General features: G+C 37.6%; 1 protein-coding gene across 7 annotated transcripts in view; it reads right to left on the bottom strand.

Moving 5' to 3' along the window:
- Positions 1–22,859, bottom strand: part of MRTFB (myocardin related transcription factor B) — a 292,145-nt gene that overhangs the window by 23,604 nt on the left and 245,682 nt on the right. For all 7 annotated transcript variants that reach the window (XM_040256557.1, XM_040256577.1, XM_040256567.1 and 4 more), the window contains 4 exons: positions 20,317–20,478; positions 19,275–19,453; positions 2,751–2,885; positions 590–837 (listed from right to left, as the gene is read on the bottom strand). In XM_040256557.1, the coding sequence (XP_040112491.1) occupies positions 590–837; positions 2,751–2,885; positions 19,275–19,453; positions 20,317–20,478 (724 nt within the window). The remainder of the gene's footprint in view (positions 1–589; positions 838–2,750; positions 2,886–19,274; positions 19,454–20,316; positions 20,479–22,859) is intronic.

The raw sequence follows: 22,859 nt of genomic DNA, 5'->3' as shown, positions 1-22,859 counted from the left end.
CATCCACCGTACCAAGATTAAACTCTTCCCAACTTCACGTTTCTCTAGACATTGGCTCTGCTCAAATCTGTCTTCTGCTTTAAAAATTAGTCATATTCTTTACTCAGGCCATTTTTCTCACCATGCAATATAAACAGGCATTGTTTGCTCTAACTTTCTCTGTATTTGTACTCAGATCATTCCTCAGGCCCTTCCCCTCCTGCCTTTTCCGTAAAACTTTCCTCGGCTGCTTCAGCATTTATGCTCAACTGTCATTTTTTTTTTAATTTAAAGTGCTTATACCAGGTTTACACTTCTTTTGCTTTTCTCATAGCCTCTAATATTATTCAAGTAAATAAACAGGCAAATCTTCCCTGGATGAGTAACTGTGAAAAGTTGTTTCTAACTTGAAAAGTTCAGAACCCGTTACGGAGGACAAAAAGTGAACTGGAATGCAGACTTTTCTCACTGTGTGGACTTCTGACACTATGAGCTTTGATGACAATAGAATGAAAATAATCGCTGAGCACAAATAAATCATAGCATCCCACCTTCAGACACTAAAGGTTGCTCATAAAAACCACAGTAAACCCAGTTTACGAAGCCGTACTTGAGTGGCGCAGGCAGGATGGTCTGGTAGTTGTAGTGCTGCTGCTGCTGGCTCAGGATCTGCAGCTGCAGGAAGAGCTGCTGCTGCTGGAGCAGCCGGGCGTAGTTGGAGTCCATCTGTGGCTCATTCCTCTCCCCCTTCTGATCTGGCGGAATGTACTGGTGGTACTTCAGCTTCTTCACCCGGGGCTTGGGGTCTTTGCACTTTTTGCTACGGTGTTTGTCATTTGGATTCTTGGGATGGCTTTGCTATTTTCGAGAAAAAGACAGAACATTTTAAGAGAAAGCAGTCTATTCTACTGTGTGCATATCTGATTTGAAAAGAAAAAGTAACGCACCTTGAAAATCGGGACTGCCTCTCTGGAAAGCAATACACTAAACACATTTCAGGAGCTGTGAGAATGTTCGTGGGCTCCCTGTGACCAAAAATCTTGCTCCTGAGAACTTTCTTCTTCTGCTGCATTGTTCCCTTAGACTAAGGGCAAGATGCTCAGTTCAGCATCATCTAATCAAGTTCAACAAACATTTACTTTGGGTCCTGTGTAGACACTGCCGAGTGCTTCCATATTACTATCTCCTTGTGAAAAAACAGGCTTCGCACTAAACATACAATAGGGAAATGATTAAGTGTATTTCACTTAATCACAAATAACTTAAATCTTTTATATTCTGCAAATATTTTACGATCATTAAAATCTATGGGGAATACATAAAAGCAGAAAAATGCTTCTAATTGAGAATAAAGCAGAATATAAAGCTACGAATTTCTATGGAAAATACAAAAAATGCTGAGTGATGTGAATATGAATTTAAAACATTTTTTCTAAAATATTACATTTTTATTTTGAAAAATGGGGTGTGAGACCCTGTCTTATGGTTAAGAATCGGATGTCTCTTCTGGGTTTTCATCTCCTTCACTTATAAGTTATCAGATCAGTTTCTACTTTTTAATGTTCATATTGTAAGATAAATTCATCTTTTAAAAAAATGGTCCACAACAACACAAAACAGCAAGGTACAGGAAACTGTTTCTAAGATGCTTTAGGTATAAAGACACTGAAGTTGTGGGACAAGGATGAAGAGCTGATTTTACTGGCACAGTTGCACAGATACTCTGGAATTTGTGGCTCCAAGACTAAGTGATGGAATAGGGTGAAACAGACTGATCTGTGCCCTGAAGGCACGGACACCTGGCCACACTGACGAACCAGCCTGGAGTACAAGAGCCTTCTCTGCAGGAAGGTGGTGAAGGACAAACAGGTCCTGGGGACAGAGGGGAGTGAGGAACATGCCCAGGCTAACTACCTCCAAGGAGGAGCACTGCAGCTAAGTGAGAAGGAAGGACAAAGGCCAGACAGCGATTCAGAGACAGGGTCCTGACTTTGTTATAGCCTCCTTTTTTTGGGCCTTGGTATCCTCACCTGAAAGGTTCTGAGAGGCTTAGCTAGTTCTCCGAGGTCCTTTTTTAGTTCTAAAAGTTTGGGATCTGTGTTCTGCTTGTTTTGGCAAAAGCCACATCTGAAATGATTAAACTATTCCTCAGGTTATAAGTTCCCCTCCTTTATCTAGCAGTTCTAAATCCACATTAAAGAACTATTTTGACCAAGTAAAATGCAAGGAACAGTGCCATAAATCCACAGCTTCTCTGAAGAACAAACCGAGCTGTATCAGGCCAAATCTACTAAACAAACAAACAAAACCAACGTATTTTCTTCTTGAAAACCTTTAACCTGTCACATACTATATCTCCAATACTGCTGAATTTGACTTTGTGTATAAAAGTTCGAAATTACATTACCATTACATACATTTGTGTGTGAGATTCATGAATCCCAAGTGCTAAAGTCTCTCTCTCTCTCTCTTCCCCATGAGTTACTGGCCTGGGTGGAAGCTGAATTGGGAACTGTTGATGAAATGATTTCTAAACTCTTTCTGCACTGCTGCAGTCATTTTATACAGACTGAATTTTGTGCTGTTCTTCTGTGACCATCAAACGAGAGGTCATTTGTTGAATGTGGCGGTTTCAGTTATGAAGGCTGGGGTGAGCAAGTCCTTCTGAGGTTTTGTTTTCAAGCCTTGACTAAAAGGCAGGCTGTGCTCAGGGATAGAGACCACAGTTGAAGGTAAAGTCACTGAGGGTTGCACGCATGTAGGGTACCTACCTTCACCAGTGCTGGCCCAGGCTTCACTGAGGACGTGGTGCTTGGTGGGAGGACGGGTGCTGTGGACCGTGGTGGGGGCTGATCTGCAGTAGGAGTTTTCAAGAATTCAGGAACTGCTGGGGACACTGGAGTAAACTGGCGGAAAAGGCAGAAAGGAGACAAGTCTGTGAAATCATTAACAGTGAAAACAGAAAATCTAGAAAAGAAACAGAAGAAAAATATAGTATTATGTCTGAGACCTAGATGGTGGAATAACTTGCTTTACATCCATTGAGCCAACGATTTAGTCTCTGCCCTGACAGCAACGAAAAGCTAAAGCTAAATAAGGCTGGATTTACAAAACTCTAGTGTTTTCTCAGAACTATGGTCAGAACCGCCCTGTTTTGGCAGAAAGAAAGTCCAAGACTCATGAAAATGATCAAAACAGGACACAGTACTCAAAAGGCTTTTTTGCCCTATAGATCACACTGATCTGGGCTAATTCAGACGTGATGCTTGGTTGTCCTTACTGGCCCATGACTCCCCTCAATCTCACCCCAGGTCCACTGTCAGGTAGCCTCTGGTAAGAAAGCTTCCGCTTCTGGTAGGTCAGATCCATGCACGTGTCCATAAAGGTGCTCGACAGCTTCTGTTCCCATTTCCAAACCTGATTAGTGCTCTTGTTAACCACCGCCCCCCAGTTCTTGCAACAGAAGAAAGTCTGAAGAATATATTCTAATAGGACTGACCTGTGCATTGACACTCCCCTCACACTTAGAGCAAGAGGTGAATTTGTTGACTAGGCCAAATTCAGCAATTACTGAATCTCAATTTGGGGTCCTATATTAATAAAGGAAGCATCAACAGCCCCAAAAACCTATTCCCACTAGCAATCTTCTGTAAGTACAGTGTAAGTATTCATTTACTGGAAAGAGAGAGTACTGTTATATAATAAATCAGTTAAATGTTGCATATTGAATACTACTTGGACCTTGCCTTATCTTAAGAGAAAAATGTCTTTATCATTTCTATTTCCCCGAACAACTCTCAAATTCATTACAATAATCAAAATCAGTTCTCTTGTTGAAGTATTTGGGTTTAAAAATAGCAAATTGTATTTTCCCTCCTTAAAATAAATGACCTGAAAACTCAGAGGGCTATTAGCTGCAAGAAATAAGAAGTTTCGCACATACTGTCTCATCTGGTCTGAAGTTGCTCAGTCATGTCTGACTCTCTGCAGTCCCATGGACTGTGTAGCCCGCTAGGCTCTTCTGTCCATGGAATTCTCTAGGCAGGAATACTGGAGTGGGTTGCCGTTCCCTTCTTCAGGGGATCTTCCCAACCCAGGGATCACACCCAAGTCTCCCACATCTTCTGCATTGCAGGCAGATTCTTTACTGTCTGGTACATACTAGTTACTCAGTAGTATTTGTTTAATGGGTGAATGGAAATTCCTGGTGGCGTTACCCATGCTGGGTCACTCCAGGCCCGATGAGCCTGGGAGATGTGGGTGGGTGCAGTCAGGTGTCCATGCCCATGTTACTTCTCTCCCTGAACTGTGTTTTCACTTTGTCGTTGATTTACATTTTTAAGTATTAGTTAACAGTAAGTGTTAATGATACAAAAGACTTGACTTTTTAAAGGTAGCCACACTCAATTTCATTTTCAAACAGAAATGAAGGGACTCCTCCATGAGTCTTGACACCTATGTTCCAGGGTGACTTTTGTCCCCAAAGAGCCCTGAGAGACGGCTGGCTCTTCAGTGAACCGCTGACGTGCAGTGAATGATGATGACCTGCTGATCCCTGCTTTAAAGGATGTGGCTTTACGTCACCTATTTCTCTTTCACCTACTTTTTTGTTATTTTGGAAACATGAATACTTATCTGTGGGTCAGTTTTCACACAGGGGAAGAACATTTTTTGGGTATTAAATAACTGGCATATGAAGCAGAGCCAGATATTTGAATTTTGAAATATATATATATATATATTTCCTTGCAGATAAATTGTACTAACCTAGCAAGCTATTTTACCAGTCTAGCCCCTATTGACTGATATGATAGTAATGATTTATTAGAGAGCAGTCTCAATAAATGTGGTATCAACTGTAATATTTATGAAAATGTATGGCCTCTATTTCTAGACCTTGTCTGATTGACTTCCACCTTAATGCTCCCATCTTTTAGCTTTTTTGGCATTTTAGTTTGATTCTGCTATCTAGAAAACCAGACTCCCTCCCGCATAACTCAACTGAGATAAACTGTTGTTAATTTTACCTAATGGGAAGATAAATTCTGGTTAAAAATGGAGAAATATCTAAATGCTTCTTTACACATTGCTGGTCTTTTTTATGTGCCTTAGGAAGGAAACCTCCACCCCCCCTACTCTCCCATCTTTCATCATATATCTAGATGTTGGAATTCCAGTGGCTAGAATTACCCCAAAAGTCTCAATATTATTATTTTTGAAATGAAAGTATTCCAAAAAGGACTAAAACAATATCCAAGGCATAGAGGATACCACACTTATTTTGTTCCACAGTAAATTGAGCAATATGTTAAAATCTTAATGCTTCATCGACATCAAGATCTAAATTCACCTTATGGACTATTAAAAATTTAATCTCAAAATAATTGAGAATCTTTTCTCCAAAAAGAAAGTTGCAAACTTTGCTTTGTTTTACTGGATCTGATACACTGTTCTTTTCACAACTTCTGGTCTCATGACAATGGTTGTCATTTTAACATGAAATATCAGGAAAACATTATTTTTTAATGATGGATATTTACACTTTACATAAAACTCAAAAGAAAGCACTTCAAATATTAAAGACTGGAGAAAGAAATGGCAACCCACTCCAGTATTCTTGCCTGGAAAATCCCATGGACAGAGAAGCCTGATGGGCTACAGTCCATGGGGTCGCAAAGAGTTGGACACGACTGAGCGATTTCACTTTCTTTCTCATATTAGAAATCACTATAGAAAAGTTTGCTACAAAAGAAAAAAGTAAGTTCAGAGCAAGTGTTTAAGCTGATTAGAGTTTTATAATGTTTCAGGTATCTGCACTGGCTCATTCTGAAAAGACAATACACTTGCCAAAGACCAATCGTTCATCTCTGTTGAGTTCCTTTTTCATTAGAATTTCTTTATGTAATCTGGAGAGATAGAAACTAGATATTTAAAAACAAAAGTGTTTTGTACTATAGACTTTAAATCTACAATAAATGTGTTTTCAACTTAGGATGTAGCAGAGATCTTAAGATGGCAATATGCAAATAAGAGATTCAAGATGCAATTATTCTTTAAATATGTCCATATTCCAAGCCTCAGATTAAATGAGTCAAATACAAATAAAAAATATATGCTTTGTATATTTACCAGATGGATAGTTTATGTAAAATTCCAGCTTTGTTAATACAGATCACCTAACAGTGACCCCTTGTTTCTGTATTACATAGCTGTAAGTTTAAGCATGTCATTTATAGAAAAAATAGCTCAACATTAAAATCCACTGGCATGGTAGCTAGAGGACATTTGGCTGGTGCTTGAATACCTGACAGTAGTGAGGACTGACATGCGTCACTCATTTTAAAAAATCTGTTATTTTTAAAAATGATGGTAAAATATATGTAAGATAAAATTTACCAATTAAACCATTTTAAAGTATATAACTGTATGTCATTAAATACATCCACATTGTTCTGCAACCATCACTACTATTCATTTTCAGAACTTTTTCATCATCTCTAACTGAAATTCTGTGCTCATTAAACAACAATATTCTATTCTCCCCTCTCCCCAGCAACCACCATCTACTTTCTATATGTATAAATTTAGAGTGGAATCATACATCTTTCTTTTCATGGATGGCTTATTTCACTTAGTATAGTGTCCTCAAGGTTAATCCATTTTGTAGCTTGTGTCAGAATTTCCTTCTTCTTTTTTAAAAATTTATTTATTTATTTTAATTGGAAGCTAATTACTTTACAATTTTGTAGTGGTTCTTGCCATACATTGACATGAATCAGCCATGGAGAATTTCCTTCTTTTTAAGGCTGAGTAATACTCCACCGTATGTATACCACATTTTGTTTATCCATTCATTTGTTGATGGACACATGGGTTACTTTTAATGATGCTAGGAGCATGGGTGTACAAACTGATGTTCAAATCACTGCTTTAGTTCTTTTGGCCATATACCCATAAATGAAATTGCTAATAAGGTAATTAATTCTATGTTTAACTTTTTGAGGAACTGCCATCCATTTTCTATAGCAGTTTGCACCATTTATTTCACAATTCCACCAACAGTGAACAAGGGTTCTAATTTTTCCACATCCTGCTGACAACCTGTTAATTTCTGTTCATTTTGATATTTGCTATTCTAATGGTATGAGGTGATATCTCATTGTGGTTTTGATTTGCATCTCTAGCGATTAGTGTTGTTGAATATCATTTCATTTGTTAGTCTTTATATATCCTCTTTGAAGAAATGTTTATGCCAAGTCCTTTGCCCATTTAAAAATCAGTTTTTTCTTTCCTGTTATTTGTGAGAGTTCTTTATATATTCTAAATATTAGCCCCTTACTGGATACATGATTTGCAGATTTTTCTCTCATGCTGTGGTTTGCTCTTCACTCTGTTGATAGTGTGCTTTGATGCAGGTTTTAATTTTGATGAAGCCTAATTATCTATTTTTTCTTTTGTTGCCTGGTGTCATATCTAAGAAATCATTGCCAAATTCAGTGTCATGAGGCTTTCCCCTATTTCCGGACCCCCCTCAGAGATTTTAACAGTTCTAGCTCTTATATTCAGGTCTTTGATCATTTTGAGTTAATCTTCATATATGGTGTTAGGTAAGGATCCAACTTCATTCTTTTGCATGTGGATATCCAGTTTTCTTAACACTGTTTGTTGAAAAGACTGTCCTGTTTCCTTGAGACTGGGTGACCTTGACACTTCATCTTAAAATCATTTGACCATATATGTGAAGACTTATTTCTGGGTTTTCGATTCTGTTCCATTGGTCTATGTGCCTCTCTATGCCTAAACCACACTGTTCTGTGATTGGGATTTTGATAGGAATTGTTCTGAATCCATAGACTGCTTTTTGGTAGCACTGACATCAGCACAATGGTAAATTTTCTAATCCCTGAGCGTGTCTTTACACTTGTGTGTGTGGTTGCCTTTCTGCAGTGGTTCTTTTCTCATTTCCTGTAGATATTTCTTTTGTTGTTACCATGTGAGTTACACATAACATCCTAAAGCTATGACATCTAACATATTGATAACAATTTCAGTTATATACAAGAACTACTTTTATAGCCACACCTCCCCACTTTATATTATTACTGTCACAAATTACATCATTATATATTATGCAGTTATTAACAGATTTATAATTTTTTGTGCATCTGTTGCTTAAATTGCTTAAATCCCATAGAAAATAAGTGGAGTTATATACAGAAATTATAATAATACCATTCCTTATATTTGTCCATGTATTTACTTTTTACCAGAGAACTTAATGTTTCTGAATGGCTTTGAGTTAACTGTCTAGCATCTGTTCATTTCAACTTCAGGACTCTCTAGCATTTCTTATAGGGCAAGTCTAATGATAATGAACTCCTTTGATATTTGTCTGGCTTTGTTGTTTTAATTCCTTACTCAGTTATGAAGGACAGTTTGGCTGATATAGAGTTCTTGGTTGACAAATTTTGTTTCAGCACTTAAATATATCATCCAAATATGTCTTCTGGCCTGCAGTCTTCTTCTGAGAAATCCACTTATATTTTTATTGGGGAATTTCCTCTTATATGTGATAAGTGATTTTTCTTGCTGCTTTTAAGATTCTGCCTTTGACTTTTGATAGTTTGATTATATAATGCGTCTCAGTATGAATCTCTTTGGGTTTATTCTCTTTGGAGTTCATTGAGCTTCTTGGGTTCATATGTCCATTTCTTGCCTCAAATTTGCAGTTTGGGGCCATCATTCTTAAATTAATTTCTCTGCCCCTTTTCTTTCTTCTCTTCTGGGACTCCCATAATGTCCCAACTGATCAGCTTGATGGTATCTCACATGTCCCTTAGGCTCTGTTTACTTTTTTCATTCTCTTTATCCTTAGACTCCATAATTCCAAATGATCTGTCTTCAAGTTTGCTGTCTGAGTCTGCTGTTGAACTCCTCTGATGGACTTTTCAGTTCAGTTAGTGTATTTTTCAGCTCCATGATTTTTTAAAAACAATTTTTGTTGATATTCTCATTTTGTTCATATATTGTTTCCCTGATTTCTTTCAGTTTATTGCTGTGTTCTCCTTTAGCTTTTTGAGCATGTTTAAGTTATTTAAAGTCTTTGTTTAGGAAGTCTGACATAGTTTCTTCAGGGATAGTTTCTAGAGATTATTTTGTTGCTTTGAATGGGCCATATTTCCCTGTTGCTTTGTATGTCTGTTGTTTTTTTTTTTTCTTTTGGTTTTATCTTTGGTTTAAAATTGGGCATGCAAAAAAACATCCCCCTCTCCCCAGTCTTTCCAGACTGTTATTGAAGACCTTCACTAATTTTATGGGCCTTGCATGTCTTCATTTCCCAGAGTCTCATCATGACTTCTCTGGACATTAAGAGTTCTATTGTATTCCCTCGGTTGGGAAGATCCCCTGGAGAAGGAAATGGCAACTCACTCCGGTATTTTTGCCTGGGAAATTACAAGGACAGAGGAGCCTAGTGGGCTACTGTCCATGGGATCACAAAGAGTCTGGCAAGACTGAGCAACTAACACTTTCATTGTATTCTTTGATCTGTGATCTGTTGCCCTCAGGTGTCTGTGGGTCTGCGGTTACTCTACAGTTTTCACATGATAATGGCTCTTGCCACTACCTTCTATAGCTTCTGCCAGCCTGAGATCCAAACTACGCACTTACCCAGTCTGAGTCAAACAAGTCAGAAACTAGTCCCTCAACTAGCCCACAACAGGCCAGAATACTGCTAACAAGTTCTGCTCTGCTCCTTCCATCCTGAGGGAGGGAACTGGGTACTGGGCCACTTCCTTTGTGCCATGCTAAGACTGGGAAAGGATGCGTGAAAACACCATGGCATGTCCTATGTTTTTGAATGTGGCTTTTTCTTAATTGGGTGTTTGGTTGATGTAGATCTCTGACTGGTTTCCAGAGCTCTATAAAATTATTTTAGGCTGAGGTTTACTTACTGCTTCTGTGAGAGAATGAGGGCCTGAACCTTCCTCTGTTGATGTGCATTATCTTTCATAGTGAGACAGTGGCAAATATATGTGTAATAATCTCAATGTGAATCTATTCATTTAGTATTTATGATTTTTTTATACTTCAGTTATAACTAATACTATTGATGATTATAAAGTAAAACCACACAGCAGAAGAGTGATTAGTCAGAGGACCAACTATTCTAATCATTAATGAATTTGTTACTTTTGGTGGTAACTTCATAACAATTTCATATACTTTAGGATCAACTTCGGAAAACCTAGAGCCAATGTCCACTTTTTAAAAATACAATCCTCTTTATAAAGTTGTCACATATTATTTATTATATTCTACAGAATCATGTGGAATGTCTATTACAACCCTGGTGTGACCATGTTGGTGATTCACAACTTGGTTATAGTACCTCTTAGGGGTCAGAATGTTAAAGTATAATAAATAATAAAATTACTGTTATTCATTTTTGGTATCTGAACTATGTGAGATTATACAGTAGACAAAAAATGTTACATATGTATTTCTTGGGTTATGTATGTACTTCTTAGGCAACAGAAATAATAGTTGTCACTATCAATCATAACAGGATAACACAGGATGATGTGCTGGAAAATATTCTTAAGAAATTATCTTAAGAAAATTTTCTTAAGAAAGTATCACACCGTTGGCCTAATTAGAACAAAGTCATTAGTTCAAATCCTATACAGGCCAGACAGATGCTTTTTCATGACATCTGCCCCAGATAATACATGCAAAGTAAGTTGTTCAGTGCCTGAACGACATGTAAGTAAGCACTCAGCAAACGTTGGCCATTATTTTTATCATTATCTCAATTAAATTCAATAAAGATTTATTTCTTAATAAATGAGAAAGGCCTATTCTGCATAAAGCACTATTTTAGGCACTTTCCTGTTGATCACAGAACTGAGTCAAGAACTGGGATGGAAAACAACTTCACAGTTAACGTTGGAACTCAGCTCAAAACTCTATGAATAGTGGCAGATTCCTTCCTCATGATATGTAAGTTATAAAAAGCATAACTGAAGGAGTAATAATAGAAATTACCATCAATGTCTTTGATGTTCTATTCAGGCCTTTATTGATAAGTATTTGCAACGAAAGCTAGTCTAACTTTGATTATTTACTATATATGTACCTGGCTTACATATTAGACCTTGCTCGTTCTCTTTGTTAGCTTAAACCTAAAATTTCTCTATTATCTGGCAAATGGTCATCTACCTGAACATTACTTGAAACAATGGGAAAAAAAATTTACCAAATTCCCTTGAGCTTGTCTTCTTGAAAATACAGAGTAAGAGATGAACAAGGTTCCTTTCAGTACTACTTTGAATTTGAAAATGAACACAGATCCTATCAGATCATACTTACAGTTAAACATCTGGGTGTTATAATCTGGGTGTTATAAACATCTGGGTGTTATAATAAATGATTATTTAAATGATTTAAGAAATCACTGAGAGAAAAAAAGTCCTCCAATTAAAAGGACCAGTGTCACAGCTCCTGGTACACACGTGTGGCTTGCTGTTCTTAATTTTCTACAGCTTTCCATTGTTCAAGAGTTGCCTCAGCGTAAAATAGAGCTCTGGTATGTGATGTGTCATTTATTAATATTTTGGCAAATTCCTTTCCAGATGTACTTTGATCAGAATTAAAAAGACAAAAGTCGAAGGAAAAGCAGTTTCAGTCTCTTTACAGACCACACAGAAATACATATTTCAAAGAATTTACATTTTGAAGGAAGGATGTAGTGGTATATTGTTCACATTGTGAGGTCATTAGCTTTTTAGCACTGGGATTGTAAAAGTGCCTGAAAATATTTTTTATCTACATGTTATGTGTTAAAAAATTTTTTTGGAGGAAATGTTTCTTTTATTTGAATACTTTTCCTGTAGGACTTAAACTTCTGGTATCTATCTGTGTGTTCTGAAAAAGAATTAAGGAGACTATATGTCATGAGACATTTTGCAATAAAGCAAGGCATACAGAAATCTCGAGCCTAATTTTCTCTCAACTAATTATCCATAAGTATAACTTTTAAAGAACCTTAAGGAAACTCCCTGAATAAGTCTTGGATTTTATATGAGGCCAAGTAAGAAAAGAATTGAACAGGAAAATTAGAAAAATGTGTTTAAGCCACAATTAAATGCATAGCATAAAATAATGATCAATCACCATATGAAAAAAACCTGGTTCATTGGTAAACAAGTGACATCTATGTCAGAGCCACTTAAAAGTAGGGTCTTTGGACCTCAGTTACCTGCCAGTGACAAGGACAGAAGTCTTAGGAAAGCTGATGTCACTACACTTTTACTTTATATTACAAAAGGATTAGTCCACAATACATTGGAAATTAAACTATATAAAAAAACAAACATATTATCCCTTCACTACAGGCAGTTTGAGGACCACTGGTCTATAATAACTAAATTCACCATCAAACTCCTATACTGAATTTCCTTTTTCTGAATTTCCATTTTAAAGATTAAAACCTCAGAATCTCAAAGAACATCCCGAACAAAATAAGGGCCTATCCCTGCTCTCTGGAAACTTGATAATGAGAAGCAATGTTTTCAGGTATTGGTCTGCATGCATGCAAAATTGCTTCAGTCGTGTCTGACTCTGCGACCCTAAGGACTAGCCTTAGAGGCTCCTCTGTGCATGGGATTCTCTAGGTAAGAATACTGGAATGGGTTGCCATTTCCTCCTACAGGGGATCTTCCTGACCCATGGATCAAACTCACACCTCTTATGTTGCAGATGTGGCAGGCAGGTTCTTTACCATTAGTGCCACCTGGGAAGTCCCTCAGGTATTGATACTTTCCCTTAAATTATAAATGTGAAAGTAATTATATTTAGGAAGATTAATACATTTTACTTATATATCAAGTGAGATATCTAGACAAAATTTAAAAACAAACATAACAGTGAAAATAAAGTACAAAATGTCCCAAAGTAAAACATAACTATCACTTCTAGACACAAAAACCACAGACTTTACAGGCATCATAAAATTGCCCTTTGTAGTTGATTAAAAAGACAAAAACAAATATCTACAACATACTTACAATCCTACTTAAGGATTATCTTTCTCTGACATCAGTATAGTACAGTTAACATGGAGATGCTTATTTAATTACATGAATAAGAATAAAGTGTATAATATTAATCTTTGTCAGATTCCTTACTTAGTAAAATACTGAAAGGGAATGTTATAAAGGACACACAATTTAAGAAGGTTTCAAGGTATACAGTATAGGAATTATGTAATGGGAAAGGTGCCGTAAGCCAGCCCTGATGCTAGGCTCTTTTACTTGAATGTATAAGTAGGAAACGTACCATTCTCTAAAGTGGGTCTTTTTCCAAAGGCACTAGTGACAAAAAGCAGACAGAAATGGCATTGGAGCAACATAAAGAGTGTTATGAAAATTAAGTTCATGAATGACCTCAGGCTTCATGTGTGCTGCCCTGGCAATAAACAGGCTGTATTTATTCTTCAAGAAATACAATTGTTCTCCCTTCTGTTTTTCCTTCAAGGAATTCTGGAATGTCAGCCCACTGGTGGGACTGCCTCTGATCGAAGTTTCTCACTTATAAACTTACAGTTTCTTACAGGTGGAACCGTCAGGTAGCTGTTACCAGGCAGATAGCTGAGGTGACAGCAGTTCTCTGTTACTAAAAGCTAAGACCATGCTAATAGCTGTCTGATGTCTTGACCTACTCAGACAGAAACAGAGAACAAACCAGCCAAATGGGTAAGTAGAACTGTTTTCTAATGGTATTAACTTGCATATTTGACATTCTTTTTAGCCCTATTTTTAAAGCTCAAAACCAGGGTGCAGCCAGTATGTAAGAACAGGAGGGGCTGGTCACTGACCCTCATCTTTCTTCCAGGTCAGGTTCCAGTGAAGCTGAGGGGCCAGTCACACTTGCCCTGTAAACGCTGACAGGAGAGTATAAAGTGTAGCTCTTCCAACTATCTCTGATGGTTCCAAGTGGGAGACAAGCTAGCATCACGGGATGCAGTATGGGAGACATACTGTTTCTACAAGCTGGCATTAGTCAGTGCTCATGGTGCTGAACTCAATTAAGCACTCTTTCTGTACCAGGCCCTGTGCTAGGTGTTAAAGATACATACCTCTATTTCAGATAATAGTGATAAATGCAGTAAAGAAGATAATGTTGAAACACACAGTCCCTAACAAATAGATATTCATGAATGAGAAGAAATGCTGTAAGAAAATATCCAAACATTTTTAATCCCCAAACTTCCATACTGCTCTGAACTGAGGCCTCCCCTTGTGAAAGGGTGAGGGCAGATAATTGCTAAATTCCTGTACAATTCAAAAATTCTATGATGCTTGGTTTTAGTAAGAACATTTTCTACTCAACTTGACCCATCACATTAAGTAGTTCAATAGTCTCGACTTTAAAAATAACTAAATACTATTAAAATTTCAGTAAGGGAAAAACATGATAAAGAGGAAAAACAAATTATGTGCATCATCAGAGTTCTTATAAAACCAAAAGAAACACAAACACTCACTGAGGAAATAAGAAATGTGAATTTCCAATGCAATTGTTAAAAAATATTAGATTCTTTTGCATGCACTAGATTCAATACTCATATATAATCTGATGCATAGTAGGTGCTTGGTAAGTATTTGTTGAATAAATTTAGTATAACCAAAATCAAGCGGCCAAATAAAACATTCCAATCTCCAGTGTGCAGAGTTTTAAGTAATGATATTACCTATTTGTGGTAAAGACAGTCACTGTGGAACTCTTTCTTGGAAGGCAGTTGAAGTGCCTACCTTTTGCCTAACATAAGGTTTCAAATTCATTTAGTATATCTAGTAATTATTCAAAGAGATAATCAGATAAGTGCCCACTATGCATGTATTAAAAAACCAGGGTATAGTGAAAAATAGGAAACAACTCTAGGACTTCCCAGCTCAGTTGGTAAAGAATGTGCCTGCAGTGCAGGAGACTGGGGTTTGCTCCCTGGGTTGGGATGATCCCCTGGAGAAGAGAATGCAACCCACTCTAGTATTCTTGCCTGGAAAATCCCATGGACAGAGGAGCCTGATGGGCTATAGTCCATGAGATCTCACCAGTCAGGCATGAATTAGTGGCTAAAACACCACTAACAATAAGGAATTGGTTAACAGAGATACAGTGTATCAGTGCAGTTAAATACTAAGGTATACAAGCAAGGTATACATAAGGTTACCATGCTGCTGCTGCTGCTAAGTTGCTTCAGTCATGTCCAACTTTGTGCGACCCCATAGACAGCAGCCCACCAGGCTTCCCTGTCCCTGGGATTCTCCAGGCAAGAACACTGGAGTGGGTTGCCATTTCCTTCTCCAATGCATCAAAGTGAAAGTGAAGATGCTCAGTCGCGTCCGACTCTTAATGACCCCATGGACTGCAGCCTACCAGGCTCCTCCATCCATGGGATTTTCCAGGCAAGAGTACTATGCCACAGCAATTCCACTCCAAGGTATATACCCAAGAGAAGTGAAAACATGTCCACATAAAAACTTGTCTACAAGTGTTCACAGCACCATTATTTATAATAGCAAATGTCCACTAACTGATGAATAGACAAAATGTGGTATATCAACACAATGGAATATCACTCAGCCACAACAAGGGATGATGTACTGATACATGCTACAACATGCATGAACCTTAAAAACATTACACCTAAGCGAAAGAAACCAATCACAAAAGATGATATATTGTATGATTCCAGAATTTATTTAAAAAAAAGTCTGGAATAGGTAAATCCAGACAGAAAGTATACTGATGGTGGCTTAGGGCCAAGTGGAGTGACTGCTGATATGTACGGGCTTCTTTTGGGAAAGATGAAAGTGTTCTGGAATCAGATAGATTTGTGCAACTCTCACACTGTGAATATACTAGTAAGCACTGAATTATACACTTTAAAGTGTATAATTCCCAGTGCCTTTTTTTTTTTTAACAGAAATAGAAAAATTCATCCTAACATTAACACGGAATATCAAGGGACCCCAAGTAGCCAAAACCATCTTGAAAAAGAATAAAATTTGAAGATCTCACACTTCCTGATTTCAAAATTCACTACGAAGCTCTAGTAATCAAAATAGTGTGATACTGACATAATGACAGAGATACAGGCCAATGCAAAAGAATAGAAAGCATGTAAATACGCTCTCTTATATATGACCAAATGATCTTTGACGACAGTGCCAAGACCATTCGGTGGGGATGGAACAATCTTTTCAACAAATGGTGCTGGGGAAAACTGGATATCCAGATGCAAAAGAATGAAGTTGGATCTTTATCTTATATACAAAAATGAAAATCGATTAAAGATCTAAATGTAAGACCCCCAAACTATGAAAATCTTAGAAGAAAACAGGACCCAATCAATCCAAAACAATCTAATTTATGACACCAAATTTTGGCAATGATTTCTTAGTCTGACACCAAAAACACAGGTCACATAACCAAAAATACACAAAGAGGACTAGATCAAACTTAAAAACATCTGTTCATTAAAGGTTACTGTCAACAGAGTGAAAAGATGGGAGAAAGTATTTGCAAATCATATATCTGATAAGGGGTTAATATTGAGAACATATAAAGAACTCCCACAACTCAACAACAGAAAAGCAACCTGATTCTAAAGAGAACAAAGGATTTGAAAAGGGATTTCTCCAAAGATGATATACAAATGAGCAAAGGCATATGAAAAGATGCTCAACATCACTAATGGTTGCTGCTGCTGCTGCTAAGTCGCTTCAGTCGTGTCCGACTCTGTGCGACCCCAGAGATGGTAGCCCACATCAGGCTCCCCCATCCCTGGTATTCTCCAGGTAAGAACACTGGAGTGGGTTGCCATTTCCTTCTCCAATGCATGAAAGTGAAAAGTGAAAGTGAAGTCGCTCAGTCATGTCGAACCCTCAGCGACCCCATGGACTGCAGCCCACCAGGCTCCTCCGTCCATGGGAGTTTCCAGGCAAGAGTACTGGAGTGGGTTAGAGAAATGCAAATCAAAACCACAGTGAGACATCACAATCAATGGGCAGAAGACCTAAATAGACATTTCTCCAAAGATGACATACAGATGGCCAACAAATACATTAAAAGAGACTCAACATCACTAATGATCAGAGAAAAGCAAATCAAAACTAGAGTGAGGCTATTGCCTCACACAAGTCAGAATGGCCACTGTCAAAAAAATTTACAAATGATAAATGCTGAAGAGGATGTGGAGAAAGAGAACCCTCCTACACTGTTACTGATGCAGCCAATATGGAGAACAGTATGGAGGTTCCTTAAAAAACTAAAAATAGAACTATCATATGACCCAGCAGTACCACTCCTGGGCATATACCCAGAGAAAACCATAATTCAAAAAGATATATGCACCTCAGTGTTCACTGCAGCAGTATTTACAATAGCCAGGACATGGAAGTCCCCTAAATGTCCATCAGCAGAGAAATGGATAAAGATGTGGTACATATATACAATGGACTATTTATTAGTCAGCCATAAAAAGTCGCTCAGTCGTGTCCGACTCTTTGCGACCTCATGGACTGTAGCCTATCAGGCTCCTCCGTCCATGGGATTTTCCAGGCAAGAGTGCTGGAGTGGATTGCCATTTCCTTCTCCAGAGGGTCTTCTCGACCCAAGAATCGAACCTGAGTCTCCCGCATTGCAGGCAGATGCTTTACCACCAGGGAAGCCTTATTTATTAGTCAGCCGTAAAAAGGAACGAAATTGTGCCATTTGCAGAGACATGGATGACTCTAGAGGCTGTCATAAAGAGTGAAGCCAGAAAAACAAGTATCTTATATTAACACATATGCATGGAATCAAGAAAAAATGGTAGAGATGATTTGCAAAGTAGAAATAGAGACAAATGTATAGATACCGAGGGGGGTGGTGGGGGTGGGATGAACTTGGAGGTTGGGACTGACATATGTACACTACTGTGCATAAAGCAGATAACTAATGAGAACCTACTGCCCAGGGAACTCTGCTCAGTGCTCTGTGGAGAGGGAATCTATGTGTACGTATGGCTGAATCACAGCAGTGTAAACCAACTATACTCCAATTGAAAAAAAGAAAACAGTGAATATACTCAATATCTTGTAATACTATAATGGAAAAGAATCTGAAAATATATATATATACATATATATTATAACAATCATTTTGCTGTCCACTTGAAACTAACACAAAATTGTAAATTAACTATACTTCAATAAAAACAAACACAGTGAGATCACTTCATTCCACTGAAACAGCTACAATCAAAAGAACAGAAATTAACAAGTGTTGGTGAGGATGTGGAGAAACAGGAACATGTGTGCACTGGTGGTGGTTTAGCCTCTCAGTCGTGTCCGACTCTGTGCAACACTAGGCACTGCAGCCCACCATGTTCCTCCGTGACACATGGGATTCTCCAGGCAAGAATACTGGAGTGGGTTGCCATTTCCTCCTCCACTGGTGGTGGGAGAGTGAAATGCTGCAACCAAATGGTGGTTCCTTAAAAATTAAAAATAGAACTATCATATGATCCAACAATCCCACTTCTGGGTATATGCCCAAAAGAACTAAAAGCAAGGTCTCAAAGAGAGATTTTCACACTCGTGTACTCATCATTATTCACAACAGCCAAGAGATGGAAGCAACCCCATGTTCACTAATGAATGGATAAACAAAATGTGGTATATCCATAAAAAGAAATATTATGCAGCCTAACAACTGAGAGAGATCTTGTCACATTCTACAACATACATGAACCCCGAGGACACTGTTAAATAATATAAGCCATATGAGATATTCAAAGTAGTCAAATTCATTGAGATTGAAGTAAAGTACTTACCAGGTCTGGGGGGATGGGGAGTTGATGTTTAATGGATTTAGCTTCAGTTTTGTAAGACAAAAAACTTCTGGAGATCTGCTGCACAACAATGTGAATACAGACTACAGGCCTGTACACTTAAAGACGATTAAGATGGTTAAAAAGAAAAAAGGGTGAATTTTATGATGTGTGAGTTGTAACTCAAAAAAAGTTACATGAAAAAATTGAGCTACAAAACTGTAAAGTAAAAATGTGTACATAGAACAGAAAGAAAATGTAAGAATCTACTGAAAATGTGAATAGCTGGATTACATGGGAAAAATCTATGCTTTTCTGCACTTTCAGACTTTTTCTTCTGATGAAAATGCATTACCTAGATACATAAAAAAACAAGGCACTTTCTTGGTTTAGGGGTTAAAAACAAGAAAAGCAATACCTGGGCTGGAGTGTTTGCAGTCACAGGAGATGGCGATTCACTAACTTTTGGCTCACTTGGGGACGCGGCTGACCCCTGCGACTCCTGGCTGGCTGGCTGGTCCGGAGACAAAGCATCACTGCTGTCTTCGTCAAATGAGAAATCACCCTGAGTTTGGGGATAGTCCTCTTTCCCAACGCCTAAAGAAAAAAGTGATTCTTAATTGATCTTGGCCTTGGAATACTAAGGTTAAAATGAAAAAGGAGAAATACTATTCATTATAAGGACTAAAGAAAGCTGTTTAAAAACAAAGTTGGACATAATGTACTTCTCAATGGGAGAATACACAACTACCTATGATGAATACCTGGGGGAAAATACCAAACCTGAATCAGGTCAAGCCTTTGGATCGGACTACTAATGACAGGAACACAGGAGACAAATTTTTTAAATGGATCTAGGGATGCAAATGCATTCAGAAAAATCTAGAGTGTGGGAGCGCTAAAGGACAAAATAAGTTCATTCATCAGCAAATAAAAAGGAAAGAAAGGAGGAAGATCTGCCCAGGAGACTGACCTAAGAGTTATATCAGATAAAGACAATGTGCAGAGCTTGCTTGGATCCAACTGTTGAAAAACATTATGAGGCCAAATAGGGCTCTGACTGGGGTATGTGTTGATAAGTCCCACCTCATGGATCAGCGCTGCTGTACTGACACCTTACCTTTTGAGGCCCATTTCTTTGGAATTGAATGGAATCATAGAATGACTGAATACAGACCTAAGATTTAAACTCATACTAATGCAAAATACAAAGTTCCCGTAAGTCATGGTAACTTAAACCTTTTGTTAGAGGAATATCTTTGTTAACTGGTACTAATCCTATAATACATAGTATTAATAATAACAATAATAATACTATGGAGATAAGTACAAATGTTAATTTCTAAATCACCCAGAAAACAATAATCATGATTGGTGCTGGCTTTAAAATCAGATTTTTCTTATCTAAAACTTCCAAGTTTCTTTGTCTCCCAGAAAACAGTAAAATTTTAGAGTCTTGCCTATAATTGCTTCCTTAACACTGGAGTCTACAGGAAGGATGTTTTTCTCTACCAGCTCCATAGGACCAGGTCTCTGAGCAATCTTTTCATTCAGATCATCAGCTAGTCGAGCTCTTTTCAACTTCATCTGAGTAGCCTGCAGGGATGGCTCCGCAAATGTTTCTAAAAGAGGAAACACAGGTTTAATCATTACTTGAATTACTGTCTCTATTCCATAATGTTATTTCAGGCCAACTAATTTAAACTGATGTAAACTTATTTATGGAGAGACAACGACTGCTTGAGAATGCTCCCATCTGTAATTTACATTTCTAGTCCTGGAAAGCTTTATACTGTCTACACAATGTGGATGTCCTTGGACTCAAATTAATATGAACTCAAGCCAAAACTGAGATGCTGCTATTGCTTATTTATGACAGGAGGGTCAAATTCACATCTATTAGGTGTTGGGGGGGACAGAGGATGAACAGAGGAAAGAGATGCGGTCCATGCTCAAGAAGTTTGCAGTTTTAGATTTGGCTTCACTGGAAAGTCATTTCTTCGAAGGGGTGATGCTGTATCTCAGAATATAAGCTTTTCGGCAGGAGTTGGTGGGAAGAGCTACAAATCATATTCCTGTGCATCTCAGAGTCCTTCATAATAATTAAAATTTGGATTTATTTCTGAATAAATAACCTTGAGACATTCAATTACATAGTAATTAATTGTCATATAGAAGCATCAACAAATGCATAAAGTTGTATAATAGATGTGAAACTAAATATCATAACTCATAAACAGCATAACTTTGCATAATTCCTGTGTTTCTGGTAATGCTCATTAACATTTTATTAAATTGTTCTAAATAATATTTAGTCTGACTGACTATTGGTGTTAACTCAATATTGCACTGAGAGTTGCTTGCTCCTTAAATTATTCAGTAGAAGATCTTTTAATGAAACCCCCTGTAAGTAACCTCTGGATTGTCTGATGTTTTTCATTCTGTAGGTCAGATGTCCTAGCTGGGGCCCAAAGCACACTGAGACCCCACGGCCAAGAAACTACCCTTCAGCACAGCTGAGCACTTCTCTTTTCCCCTTATGTGCTTACCAAAAATTAATCTTGCTGTCCACAAAACAGCGTATCACTATTGTGACTGCCATCGTCACTCATAACTAAATGTTATGGGGAAATCATAAACTTCAAAAAATAAAATGATTATTTCTTGGAAACCTGAGTTAAATGCTTTGGCATGACATGATAAAAGCAAGTCATTGAAAAAAAATCACTGTCACATCATCAGGACAACTAACAATTATAAAAGATTTGGGGAAAAATGATAAAATTTAAGATTTTTAAACTCAGACTGCTTTTCAAGTATCTTTACATTTTGATCCACCATGAATGGAAATTGCAGATGATTCTCCCCATGGGAAGTTCTTAGTCCTAAGTCGGCATATTGGTAAATAAATGCATGTTTCTGTAACTTAAAACAACACCTGTCCTCATCTCATTTATATAATTTTCCTGTATAAAACAACTCTGGCCCCAGTCTTAGTAGATAAAGCCCCTCTAACTGCACAGGAAGAAGGTAAGTGGGGGAAGTACATCATGCAAATCATCCTGAAGATGCTTTTGTGAAGATGTAGGCAGGACAGTCTCCTGCCTTTGCCTCTCTTGCACTGACACTATCCAAGTGATATCAGGAATGTTTGGGAAGAAGATATTCCGAAAGTGAGTAAGTAGAGGCTGGCATTTCAGTATGCTTCTATTCTAACTGCATCTTCATCTCCATGAGACGGAGGTAAAACTTCAGGAAATAATTTAGACTTCTGCCTGCCAAACATCCAATTCAATCAAAACTGGGATGATGGCAAAATAAGTTGCTGGTGGTTTTAAGGTATTTTTAAAATTATAGATGAGACATTCTTTCTTCAAAAATCTCAACTTTAGAATAGATGTCCTAAAGACATCACTTATGGCTTATTCCTATATATAATTAGGCTTTTAAATGCTGAAGAGTCTGTTTTTAGAAAAAGCAAATATGACTTTATTGATAGTTAAATGCATTTGCCTTAGTTTTAATTATGTTAATAAAGCCTGTTATGGTCAGATGACAAGTTGAAACAGGTAGTGTCATTTCTACAAAAATGTCTCTTACAGGTCAAGATATTTTCAGGCACAGAAGGAGTCATTTACTAAGTTACTTACCAGCAAACTTGCTTCTCTGAAGATTCACTTATCCCTGACAGCTGGTGGCTGCTCCTACCCTACCACTGGAGTTCTGGAAAAGCTTTTTTTAGTCCAGTTGAAGTAGAGAAAGGCATAGACTTCTTGCCTCCCATCCCAGACACGAAGACAGTTACCTAGTCATAGATTATCTGGATTAGAAGAGACTCTACTTGGGGTTTTAGGGACCAGCCTGATACTTGGAACTGCTTTACAACATTCTTTACATGGTGTCAGTCTGTCTTTATTCCCTGTAGGGCACTTTTCACAATCTGTAATTGACTTGTTTTGCCTGCGTATAATCTCTCTGCTCCTAGAATGTAATAAGCTCCATG

Source organism: Oryx dammah, unplaced genomic scaffold (genome assembly GCF_014754425.2).
Source record: "Oryx dammah isolate SB20612 unplaced genomic scaffold, SCBI_Odam_1.1 HiC_scaffold_2, whole genome shotgun sequence".
In the NCBI taxonomy this organism is placed as follows: Eukaryota; Metazoa; Chordata; class Mammalia; order Artiodactyla; family Bovidae; genus Oryx; species Oryx dammah.
The sequence above is the reverse complement of the archived record's forward strand: the minus strand, read 5'-3'. Positions and strand labels throughout refer to the sequence as shown.